The sequence below is a fragment of the Homarus americanus genome, unplaced genomic scaffold (assembly GCF_018991925.1).
Source record: "Homarus americanus isolate GMGI-L3 unplaced genomic scaffold, GMGI_Hamer_2.0 scaffold45698, whole genome shotgun sequence".
In the NCBI taxonomy this organism is placed as follows: Eukaryota; Metazoa; Arthropoda; class Malacostraca; order Decapoda; family Nephropidae; genus Homarus; species Homarus americanus.
In genome coordinates this window covers 4416811-4429487 of record NW_024735554.1, presented here as the reverse complement: position 1 = coordinate 4429487, position 12677 = coordinate 4416811, and the positions used below count along the sequence as shown (strand labels likewise).

General features: G+C 40.0%; 1 protein-coding gene across 22 annotated transcripts in view; it reads left to right on the top strand.

Moving 5' to 3' along the window:
* The first annotated feature begins 286 nt into the window (after nt 1-286).
* Nucleotides 287-12677, top strand: part of LOC121871416 (inositol 1,4,5-trisphosphate receptor-like) — a 136113-nt gene continuing 123722 nt past the window's right edge. For 16 of the 22 annotated variants that reach the window (XM_042373692.1, XM_042373679.1, XM_042373684.1 and 13 more), the window contains exons 1-3: nt 1801-2149; nt 5194-5264; nt 6671-6786. In XM_042373692.1, coding sequence (XP_042229626.1) covers nt 2055-2149; nt 5194-5264; nt 6671-6786 — 282 coding nt within the window. In that variant the 5' untranslated portion in view covers nt 1801-2054. Of the gene's footprint in view, nt 378-1800; nt 2150-5193; nt 5265-6670; nt 6787-12677 lie in introns of those variants that run through there. The other 6 variants (XM_042373693.1, XM_042373694.1, XM_042373674.1 and 3 more) reach the window with 4 other exon arrangements.

Sequence of the window (12677 nt, the reverse complement as noted above, 5' to 3'; positions counted from 1 at the left end):
ACAGTGCGTAACACAGACGTGACCGATCGCCCAAGCGGCTAACGAGCCGATCAGTGGTGAAGAGGATAAAAGTAAGACTACCTTGAGTAGAACCACTCATTTACAGTATGTAAATAATGCTTCACTATTTCTGTATATTAGAGCATGAAATTATGCGAGATCAAATTATCTTAGTGTCTCGTAGGGAGTTGAACGTTAAATTGGAAATCAGAAATATATGCGAAAATTACATACCTTAGCATAATTTTACAGGAGGCCAAGATGCTGAAGGTGGCAACACTGGCGGCTGAGACTGGGTGAGACGCGGGCCACAGTGCTGCTGTGACCAGTGTGAGGGCCTGTGTGTCCTCGACCATACGCATTTAGCCGAGTGTTAAGTGCGTTTAGTGACTCTTCTTAATTCAGTGTCATTTAACATGGATTGTTGATGTACAGTTGCGAGGATAAACAATTGCATAGCCCGGTTAAAGGGCAGCAACATATGCTACTTGCTTAGATAGTGACGGTGCTTGGCGCACATATGTGGAAACAGGATTTTCAGACGAGAGGTTACCTTTACATGTTAAACTTATCAGTCTGTCACTGTCACTTCGCACAGAGGAAGTACAAGATGTAATTGCAAGGGTGTCATTAAAATTAATATTATTTTCTTCCAGTGGGAGCGGTACGTAATAATGGAAATGTCATTTTGACGATGAGTTGTAGAGGTTTGAGCCACTTGAAACTCTTGATAACAAGTGGTGCGTCTGTGGCTCTTTAATGTGATGGATGGTGAATAGGCGGGCGTGCTGGGTTGGCAGGCCCTTCACTCATACATGGAAATAACATGCTTTGTGGGGAAACAGAGGAGCTAAGATTAGGCCTTACAGAAGGTAATCAGTCTAGGTAGTAATGTCTTCTCTGGTGGGAGTGGTCTGACTACATTCTCGACCATCATACGTCAAGTAACTGTACAGCGAGACGAGTTCTAATTAGCCCCTAGTAATTTATTGCAGTTATAAAAGTTTAGATTCTCATAGAATACATACTGAAGAATGTTATTGTTTCGAGGGTAGGCTCCTTAGCTTGATGATAGTGTGCATTATTACAGACACTGTGTGGGCTGTAATGTGATTCTTTTATTTTTGTTCTCCAAATATAGTTGTTGATGTCTGGGTCCTCTTGTGTGGTGGTCACTTCTGTTGTCATCTGTGAACCGTGATGTAGGTTACTTGTCATGGGTCTTATTGTAGGTGTGAGGAGTAATTACTTAGTATGGATGATTGATAAGTTACTATATCTGTTAGGAAAGTAGCTGTGTACTGACCCAAGTGCAGGTATTTGTGTCTGGATGCAGTCTCGTCCTGTGTACCAAATTGACGACTAACTCACTCAGTGACCACATAATACAGTATCATGAAATCTGACTACTAGATATTGGGTAATCTTGTATATAATGGGTGTAAGATCACGAACGACATTGTTTATAAGCGGCAAGTTTGGGAACATCCTGAAGTACCAGATATTGTGCTGCTATATTGTATAATTTATCGTCCATAAATTGAACCAAACTAACCCAACCTAACTTTAAAGAACTAAAGTTATCTTCTACTTGTAAAGCAAGACACCAGATGTTTCATTTAATTTGTTGTACTTGCTGGAGGCACATCACCTAATGTGATCATTTCCTGGACCTCATTGCTAGTGTATATACAGTACTGTCATATGAAAAAGTTTGTTGTTAATTTGTACAGTATTTAACCTTGTGCAACACATCTTTTATGAAGCTTGGATCTATTTGCCTTGTATTTTAATGTTCAGATTGTTATTGGTGCAGCAGCATATGAAATATCTTGGTTAAAACTTCACTACTTGTAGAGTCTTCCTCTGTGTGTAGTGTAAGCTGATGACTGAGTAGCATGAATAAGTGGTGAGAGTGATGACTACTGTGTAAGTGATGATGTCCTGACATCATACATGAGGGGGCACCATCAGGTGTGAACTGAACAAGGTCATGCCCCTGGTGTGACCCAGAGAGATAGAGACTTGATCAACTTGTGGCGAGGGCAGTCATCATGGGACCTGAAGGATCTGCCTCCTTCCTGCATATGGGGGACATTGTGTCCCTTTATGCGGAAGGTAGTGTGTCGGGTTTCATTAGCACTCTTGGGTAAGTGATTTTTAAATTTTGATAGAACTAGTCTTCATATTTATTCAGAACTAATTTAAGATATTAGACAAGGTATCCAGTACTGTACCGTATTTATTGTATATACTGTATACAGTACCTAATAGAACCACAGAATTTAGGATGTACAGTAACTACAGTACAGGACCTGCACTGTGTTGGGGTAAGCAATTGGCTTGCAAGACCTATTTATCTGTCCATTCATTGAAGTTGATAATTTTGATCAGTAAATTAAATGCCCCTTGACAGTATCTTTTCATATTTTTGTGAATACTGTATAACATTACTCAAAATTATTTTCTTAACTGGTCAGCTTGCTAGCCATAGACTTTAGTAGCTGTCACACTTGTGTATTTTTCCTCCATCCTCCTGTCATATTTGCTCTGTCTCTGAAAATGCACTATCACACACATCTCACGTATGTTCATCTCCGACCTCAAACCATAAAAAGCAAACATGGTGGAGCTCTTGCAGATGACAGCCTACTCAAGAGGGAAAGTTGCAGCAGAAATATTTCCTTGCTTTGGTCCAGGAAAAAGCAAAAGAGTAAAAAATCTTAATGAAGGTGGCACTGGTTGCCAAGAAGAGAACAACAGTGCCAAAGTATATTTAAGAAGCTAGTGCAGGAGTCCGCTCTAGATCGCGAGAGCAGCAGACCGTGGATGCCGCTTTAATCATATGACACTTTATGAGTGTTTAGGTAAATAGGAATTAAACCATTAATATTCACCTTAGTCTTTATTGCTTACTAATTAATCCAGGTTAAAGAAAAGGTTATCAAATATTTTACTTCAAACCAGAGTTAGTAAAGCTTTTCATATGACCCCGGTCATACGTCAAGCATAGCTGGAGGAAATCTAAATGTACAGGAGTTCTCCAACCCTCAATAAACAAGCTAGAGAAATGCACATGTGTTTTAGCCTCTTTTTGTATTTAGGGTTTAATGTTTGTATTTTCTAACATTCATGAGGTTGTTGTGATTTTTAATACTATAGTACTGTATAAGGGAATGTACACTCGCACCAAAAACTTCTCGAACGTTATAAGCACTATACAGTCTGAAAAATGAACGAAGAATCTGCAACCATTCCTAGATGACAAGCCCCATTCTGCCCATTCTCACATCCATCGTGCCCAGGTGTCCAAGAAGTTTTTGTTGAGAGTTTACATGGCTGGAATGCTGTGGGTTTGGCTATTTGGGCAGAGATCAAGACATGACAACTTGCTCTACAAGAGTATGGAGTCCACACTTATGGCATTAAATATTGGTAGAGTGCTGGAGTTCTTGTTCAAATTGAACATAGTTTCTCTCTGCCAGCTTTAACAATTGGGTAAAACAAGCCACAATACTGGGAAGATTTCAACTCTCTTTTGCATGAGGATAGTCTATATTCTATTGACTGAAGACTGTTTCTTGGGAAGAATTATTTATTGAGTGTAAATCTAGAATATGTCTGGCTGGTACTGCATGAGGAGATCATGGTAGTATAACTGGAGTTGAAAATTTTGTAGCACTGGATAATCCAGGAGTTTAATGCAGCTACCAGGGTACTGTTTTGTAGTGTGTGGCAAAGTATTAGTTTTATCTCTTAACTTATTTTGCTGGGATTCATTGTTTGCATACTGATGATATGACCCAAAAACGTTGTGTTCTCCTACTCAGGTCACTCTTTGATGGCTTCATTGTGTGTTGCTGAAGGCTTGGCTTTGGGTGAGGTTGGGGAGCCAAAGGTGTTCTTAAAATGATACACCATTGTTCACAAGCAGCTCCACACCAATGATATCTCCAGCAATCATACTGAAGGCATACTGGTAGTTGAAAACTGCAAAAAAAATCTTAGTACAATGTACTGTACTTTTCCATTACGCTGTATCCCTGCAAAAACTTTTAAGATTATATATTATTATTTTTTTCACCTAACGTAACCAAACCTAATCTAGGTTAGGTTTGGTAAGTTGAAAAACAAAATAAAAACTTATGATCTGAAAACATATTGTGTTGTATAAATAATAGAGAAGTATATACTGTACTGTATAGCTATTGGAAATGTTAATCCAAAAGCAGTGATATAGCTAGGTCTTGAGACTAGTTTTTCAGGCCCTGCAGGTCTTGGGTGCTTGGATTTCGCTTTCAGATGTCTGTGGTCTTGGATTTTTGTCAGAGACCTTTCGAGGCCAGGCACTTATATATTTATTAATTTTCAAATATGTTGGGAGGGATTGGTCTAGTGGATAAGTTTGGGTTCAGGTAGTGGAGATTAGGATCAATGACCCTCATATAACATATACTGTACCGTATATATATATACACTATACTATACTATACTATACAGTATAAACTGTATGAACTCAAGAAAGAAATAAGATGTGAAGTGCTCGGTAAATTCAGTCTTTTCATTTGTAGTCACCATTTTTTTTCATGAAGCTTGTATGGAATGAGGTACAACAAGGTACACATAAGGACACAGTTTATCATTTTAACATGGGAGCCTTGATTTTTGTGGTGTGCAACCTGTCAAAGAGTATACCAAATTGGCATTACATACTGTAATATGTACCCCTGACTAATCCCTGTATGGTTATGTCTTGGTGTAGCCTTGTATAGAGTTGTCCCACTTCCTGCAGAAGAAGTGTGGCTGCAAGTGGAGAAATGTGCTTTGATGACTCATAGGCACTCAAGCTGGTCCATGGACAGGCTTGACAGAATACAGTACAGTACAGTAATTGTGCTTCAAGCAATTGGTGTGTGATTCATCATGAACATTATTTATGTGGAACCTCGTGCACTAGTTTCCTCTATGATTGACATAATGTAGTGGAGTAGAATCCTTAATAGGTATGAAAGAAACTCTGAGTCAGGAACTTATTTTTAACTTGTTGGTAGGAAAAAGGAATTTGTATGAAATATGCAAAGTGGAGGATGACTCAAGATGAAGCATTTATATACCTGTATACTGTACTGTATACCATACCTAAAATGTCTTAAGTAATGTATAATGACGTCATTTATTACTTTTGTTGCACAGGTTGGTGGATGCCCGTTGTGTGGTGAGCCCAGATGCAGGTGACCTCACTAACCCTCCCAAGAAATTTAGGGGTGAGTAATGTATGGGTGACATATATTGTAAATGCTTCATGTAGGTATTGACATTGTTATATACTGTATATTGTATTAAAGTACCTGGTATTTCTTTAATGGAGTTGGTCTTGCCAGAAACTTTGATTATGTCTGAATTCTTCCCAAATTATCCTAATTGTCAATGTAGCCATGTTCAAAGAATTACCTATATCATCCTGACACATCCTCTTCCACTCACCACAACACTTTCATTTTCCTGTCCAAAGTGATACCTTTTTTTGGTACTATGGATTCCGTTTCAGCACTGTCACTCACAGACCTTTTCCGTTATATTTTTTATGTAAAGTGTTCATATTAATGTCTAATAATAAGTCTTATTAGGAGAGAACAAATTTGTACAGAATAAAGGCGAGTGCTGATTGGTTGAGTGTTTAGCACTGTTGCTTTTATTGATTGATAGAGTTTAAACAAAGATAGTGCTGTCATATATTGGAGTTGTGATTCTGAGTACAATACAGTAATACAGTACAGTACAGTAACTTGAAACGTATTTGGGATTTGATTTTATATACCTAAGTCATACCGTACGTACAGGTATGTGACATTAAGATGCCAGATGTTGGTAAGGGGAAAATGTTTGAACCTGTAAGTTTTGCGTGTTTATATAAAGGACTTACTGTATTGTATTAGTATAATTTTTTACATTGCAGTGTACTGTACTTTCCTCCTATTTTTGTTTTGGCCTTTTGAGTTCTATATTTATTTTTTTAATAAAGAACTTTATTGTCACCTTTAAAGTGTCTGCACTGAAGGGGTGCAGTTGCTGGAAGTGCAAACCTTGAAGTACCATGTCCCCCAAAAAAAAAAATCTGGTAGTAACCCAACCAGCTCTACCCACCTCTTGCCTTACCCGTTACTGCCCATTTCCTGCCTAACCATCAATGCCCACTTCTTTCCTTACCTATTACTTCCCACCTCCTACCATACTCATCTTTGCCCACTTATCTTACCCATCATTGCCCACCTACCCATCAATGTCCACTTCCTGGCCAAACTACCACTGCCTACCATCTACCCAACCCACCACCCTTCTTTGACTAGTACAGTAATAAGTTACTGATTGTCTGTGTCGTATTCAAATTTTCTGTTTTTTCTTATTATTCTCACCTTTCTTGTGTCTCATTCCTTCCCTCCTTCTAGTTTCCCCAATTGATATTACGTTATAGAGAAATGGGACGATTTAATAAACTGTAACTCCTCTTGTATGTCTAGAGATTTCTGTTGGCTTCTACATTGAATCTTAACGCAGGCAATTTGAAACTGTTGAACTAAAAATATTTATATGTAATAATTTGTAAGGTGCACGGGGTTAGCAAATTACATGGATAACCTAATGTATTGTTTTGTGTGTGTGTGTGTGGCAGACTGCTTGTTCAGCATCTGCCCCAGTAACCGGTATTCAGCCCAGAAACAGTTTTGGAAGGCAGCGAAGCAGAGCGGCAACTCCACCACCGACCCAAGCTTGCTCAGCCGCCTCCACGTAAGTACACATCACCATTACTGCACCTTGTTATTCCTTTCGCGTTTTTCTCTCTCTATCTTTTTGGAGAAGTCGTGCTTGTGCGTGATATCTTCCACGTTATGCGTGTGTCTACACCATGTATTGTAAGATTAACTGTTAAACCTTCAGCCTTTGTTTGATGTGTTGCACTATTTTGACCTAATTCTACCGTGTTCGACTCTATCATCAATAATACGACGTAAATGGGAAGGCGAGGAAAAGAGAATGGGGTGGAGGAGATGGCAGAGTATGAATAAAAAAATTAAAAGGTGAAGTAGGAGAATCAGTAGAGCGAGGCGTTAGGTATGGTGGTAGTGAGGTGAGGTGTTGGGTGACGTGTGGGAGGGTCGTTCCTTGTAAGAAGGTAAGTCTGGTTAGGCAGGTGGAACTGTTTATCAGACATGCACACAGTTTACACTGCTGCTACATTACAACTTCCAAACTTTTCCTGGTTCCCCTTAGCTTACCCGTTGATAAAGTGGGATGTCAACAGTATAGCGGTGGTGTGAAAGTGTAGAGAGTATGGATGAAGGCAACATAATATCAGTTTCAAAAATATAATTGGTTCAACTGTGACGGCGCACTCTGTTGCGTATCTTTTGGGTAAGTATGTAAAGTTACTTCGCCACGCACATATCAGTTGACAGGTCATGTTGTCGACAGCTTTATTGTTGGCTGAGTTGACTTGGGTCATTATACCGTGGGTCTATCTATCTACAGTATATCTGTCAGATTCTGTTGATAAAGGTTGAAAGGTTAGGAATCACAGTACATAAGTGAACCGAGGCAGTACATTACGATATACAATTATTATTATTCAGTGTATCTTAGGAATGCAGCCATGATAGGTCTGTTTTATCCTATATGGTATAGATCAGGGGTCACCAAACTACGGCCCGTGGGCCGGATCCCAAGTCCTTCCCCGGCTCGTGGTAGCTCCGCCTACACTCTGACGTTACCAGAGCTTTCGTTCTGGCTTGCAAGTATTGAACAGAATGATTATGCGGCCCGCGCTCGTCATTCTTTTAGTTATCCGGCCCACTGTGAAAAAAGTTTGGTGACCCCTGGTATAGATCATAATGTTTATAATTATCCAGGAATATTAACATACTTGTCACAGTGTAGGTGTTACTGTATACATAGTGACTTACACATGATTACACGTATAAGATCCTGACATGCCCTCACTGCTGTATTATTCAACCATATTCAAAACGTGACTTGGCATAACTACAATTAATTATACATATTTAAGCAAATTGATATGAATTGGTGTAGTGGAAGAGAAGGCTGAATTTTTGGGTTTGGTGTGTAGAAGGTGCTGTTTAAATGAAAAGGTCCCACGTCTTTCTCCTGAGGAAAAAAAAAATATTGGCTCTCGAGGAGGATCATTTTCGCGCGCTACATCCTTAATTTCCTTTGTGGAGCCTCTTTTCTACTTTCATTTATGGTGGAATCATCTATACTTATAACTGGGGTATTGTACTTGATTATGCTGTGGATGAAGGGTTTGATTTGGCTGGTTATGTGAAGTGTAGTGGAGGAAGGGGAAGAACCTGCATATTGATACCCGAGAAGTTGGGTATTGGTAGGAGTGGGTGGTAATACCTGTAAATTAAACTAAGCAAAATGTGTGCGTGGAGAACTGACTAAATGGCTGAAACAGTGAGTGAATTTTAATGTTTATATGATATCATGAATAACGTTTGGGTTAGACAGTTTTTTTGCAATGTACTGTAATAGTAAAGGACCCGTGTGGTTTAGGGGGTTGGGGGGTTCGTAGGGTTCATATCAGGGGTTCAAAGCTGGCACGATACTGTCTTGAGATTGTGTGTATAAAGACGTATAGTGTAGTGTGTAGATGGGCCAAGAAATGTGTCTCTTGCCAACTTAGAAGACATGTAAAAAAAAAAATCCAGTGTGCTGAGGAGATATACAGTACTACACGTATATTTAGGCTCATTGACAAGACCGAGGTGGTGACATAAATAGCTACACATGTTCTAAAAGTAGTATCTTGTCAACTTTGAACTCATGATTTTATTCCTTAAATTAAATGATTTTTTTTTACTCACGTGAATAGCGTAGTGGCTGCCGTCATAGATAAGGGTGCGAGAAACTCATTAATTGTGATATTTTGATCGTGTACTCCGATATGAGGAAGTGGAAATATAAAGATAAAATAGGTGTACATTTGCGATATCAGGTTGGCGATAATTGTAGTTGGGTAACAATGTCATATCGTGGGAAAATAGATTTAACGAGGTACCGTTATGTTATATAAAAAGGCGCCAACTTAGTGAAAATATTTTGACGTTTGTTTGTCTTCAGTAACTAGGAATATTCATTTGTGGGCGGTTACCCAGAGTTACAGTTCTGGGGAACAGTTATCGTCAGTTAGTTGTGATGCTTGTTAGGAGAAGGGGAAACGTAATAAATATTTATAAGGGTGGATCAGTTAATTGCGCGCCACCCAGCGGATAACGGGCCGTTGTAATTTTAGTTCATCAAGTGGTATAGATTTTTATCACTCCGGGGATTTTTTTTTCGGTTGTAATTACTTCATAGTTATGAGCCCAAATACCCCGTCACCTTTAAAAGTGATTCATGTTAAGGAGGATCAAAGTTTCCAATTTGAAATATTATTGGTCTAAAACATTTATATATTTTATTTGTTACCACCACTAGGTGTGTCTTCGTACCCTCATCTTGGGGGGGAAACACTTGTCCAAATCTTGAAAAATTACTAATAAACGACGAATGTATTGTTAAAACTAATTTTAAGTCTTATAAAATTTGCCTGTAGATTTTTTTTCGTAAATGTATAGTTTTTCATATATATATATATATATATATATATATATATATATATATATATATATATATATATATATATATATATATATATATATATATATATATATATTTTCGCATGACGTAATATCTCGTTCAAATCTCATGCAGGGTTTTAGACCGACTATCCCGGCTACACCAGTTAGCGCCAGAGCCACTGTATACAAAAAGTATGGCGTGTTTATCCAGACGTTAAGGTCGGCGGGGTGATGTATACCTTGGTGTATGGAGCCGTAAGAACGTGTGAACTGTACGGTATTTATAGATGATGTTGTTGAAGAAATGAGTTCCGGTGCTGGTCGTCTCCTCAGAGGAATTTAAATGAACTTTTGTGTAAATCAGTCGTAAAAATTGTATATACTGTAATAAAAAACCCACACCTTTAGAGATTATTTAACCCTAAACACGTCAATTACGTTGTGTCCGTAAGTTTTAAATCACCCTTATATATATGTTCTCTAGTTTATAGACTAACTTGTATCATTTAAGCACGTTAGTTGCCCCCAAACCACTTGACCAAATTACCTTGTGTTTCGGCAGATGAGGTCATGACATAGATTTTGTTTACATTTCATACTCTTTTACATGCTGGTGAAGGATCTGGGTTCATAATATAAGATTTTTGAGTACACTGTATATTATAATAGTTGTAGCTCGTTGTTGAGTCACTTACATAAATAAAATCAATGAGTTAAAGGTGTTAGGTTCAAAGGAATGGGATGAGGGGGGCAGTGGACTCGTCTTTCCTCAGTCATTCATTAGTTGAGAAGGACAGTCTCTTTCCTCAGTCATCTCTCGTCTTGTCCCTCCCCCCCCCCTCCATTTCAAGTTGTTCCTCATAATCAACTTATTCCCACAAATCAAAGTAATTCCTTTCTGTCCACTCGCATCCCTGAGTCAATTTGTCATTTGTCTCAATCAATCGATCAATCAATCCACACTTCAGAGTCAGTCAGTCAGTCAGTATACATCACCAAATTAGTCGTGGAAACAACTGAACACCAGATTATTATTCTGTTCAGTGCTGCATATGTTGTCGCTGGCATTATTTCATACCTCGTACAATTATGTAGATACTGTATATATGTAGTTGGAAATCAAGAGAGCCTTAGTAGAATATAAACGCCCTCGCTTCCTCCCTCCCCACTCTCCTCATTCGCCCCTCCTCATCCGCCCCTCCTCTTCCGCCCCTCCTCATTCATTAAGATATTGTGTACATTATTTCCGGATTGTTATTATTATTTTTCTCTCGATGGGAAGTGATGTGGGTTAGGGATAAGCATTAGTTGTGTGTCTGTCAGTCGGTCAGATTATCCCATACTCTGGCGGCCACGAACCACAAGGACAAGATTAATGAGGAGGTCCATCACAGGAGTTGGTGTGTTGCCGGGGCCTAGAGGGCGGCATACTTGTCTTCACTGACCGAGACTTAATAGAAGGAAACAAAGGTGATGGTCTAACTCTACGATGAGAAATACCACTCCTGTGTGTGGATGGGATGCGCGCGTCACTAGTTTACAGACCTCGGTTTTTAAGTGTGTGAAGAAGTACAACCAGCGCTGCCTTCTAAATATCAGGTGGGTCAGGAATAGGAGGATCGCCGTAGTAATTCCAGTGTTCTCGTCGAAGCCAAGCCGAGACAAGCCAAGTCGAGGCGAGCCGAGCCGAGCCTAGCCTATTAACATCAAGATGATGATAATGAGACAGACTTACCTGTACACTATACCTTGTACCGGGCTCTTTTGTGGTGGGGGGTCTGTCAATCATCGTCCAAAACAAGTCCCTCTACATCCAGCTCTGTTATGACCTCAGGAAGCTCTATAAGGACACGTCTCATGAAGGAGAACATGGACATACCGGGAGGAGGAGGAGGCCAGAGTCGCTTGGAAACGTACTCTGCTCCATCAAGCTTGCCTCCTCCTCCCGCTTCAGCAACAAGGAGAGAGAGGAAACACAAACTAATGGTCGACTGATCCCTTTATAAACAAGGGCCCAACAGCAGCGGCACACCGAGTCATAACACACCTCACTAGCACACCCTGGGCAGCAGCGGCACACCGAGTCATAACACACCTCACTGGCACACCCTGGGCAGCAGCGGCACACCGAGTCATAACGCACCTCACTGGCACACCCTGGGCAGCAGCGGCACACCGAGTCATAACGCACCTCACTGGCACACCCTGGGCAGATATCATAGTCATCCTTGCGTGTACTGTATGTTGCCTTTTAAACAGTGGGTATATTAAGTATGTTTGTGTGTCCGGTGTTGGCGGGTGTGTGTAGGAGTTGACAGTCTCGGCATCCACTGTTGGTTTTGTTCAGCTGTGGATAATAAATGATCACCCTCGGGAAGCCATACATCCTCCTGTCTGGGCACGTGAAGATCACCACCAGTGATGCTGCCTTTTGTGGACGGTGACGTACACACACACACTCACTTACTCACTTTGTTTCTTGTGGGTAAAGGTTAAGGCTCACGAACTAAGAAAAATAAAATGACACACGATTATACATTTGAGTAAGATATATCGCATATAATGTTTTATAAAGAGTGCTAGACCAGAGGAATACTGAGATAGACCAGAGGAATACTGAGATAGACCAGAGGAATACTGAGATAGACGAGAGGAATACTGATTGGAACTTAGTATACTGCACGTGTCTCATTTATGGACGTCACAGTGAAAGTATTATCATTATTATTTTTTAGCCATACAGTTATCAAAGGTAAACCTGTATTGTTATGGTCAGCGTGGTCTAGGGATGAATACGTGGCGCCATTCTTGAGGTACAGAGGAAGGTGTGAGGTGTGTAAGGATGGTGGAGGAAGTGGATGGATGTGGAGGAAGAGGTGGAATAGGATGGAATGGCCTAGCTCACCAAACACCGATTCGCCGTCACTCACCATTCAGGTCACGAGGTCCTTCACATACACCCACCCAGCCTCTTAGCTTAAAATTCTCCTCTTCTCGTTAATTGCATATCTCTCTCGTTAGGGTAGAGAATGATAGGTC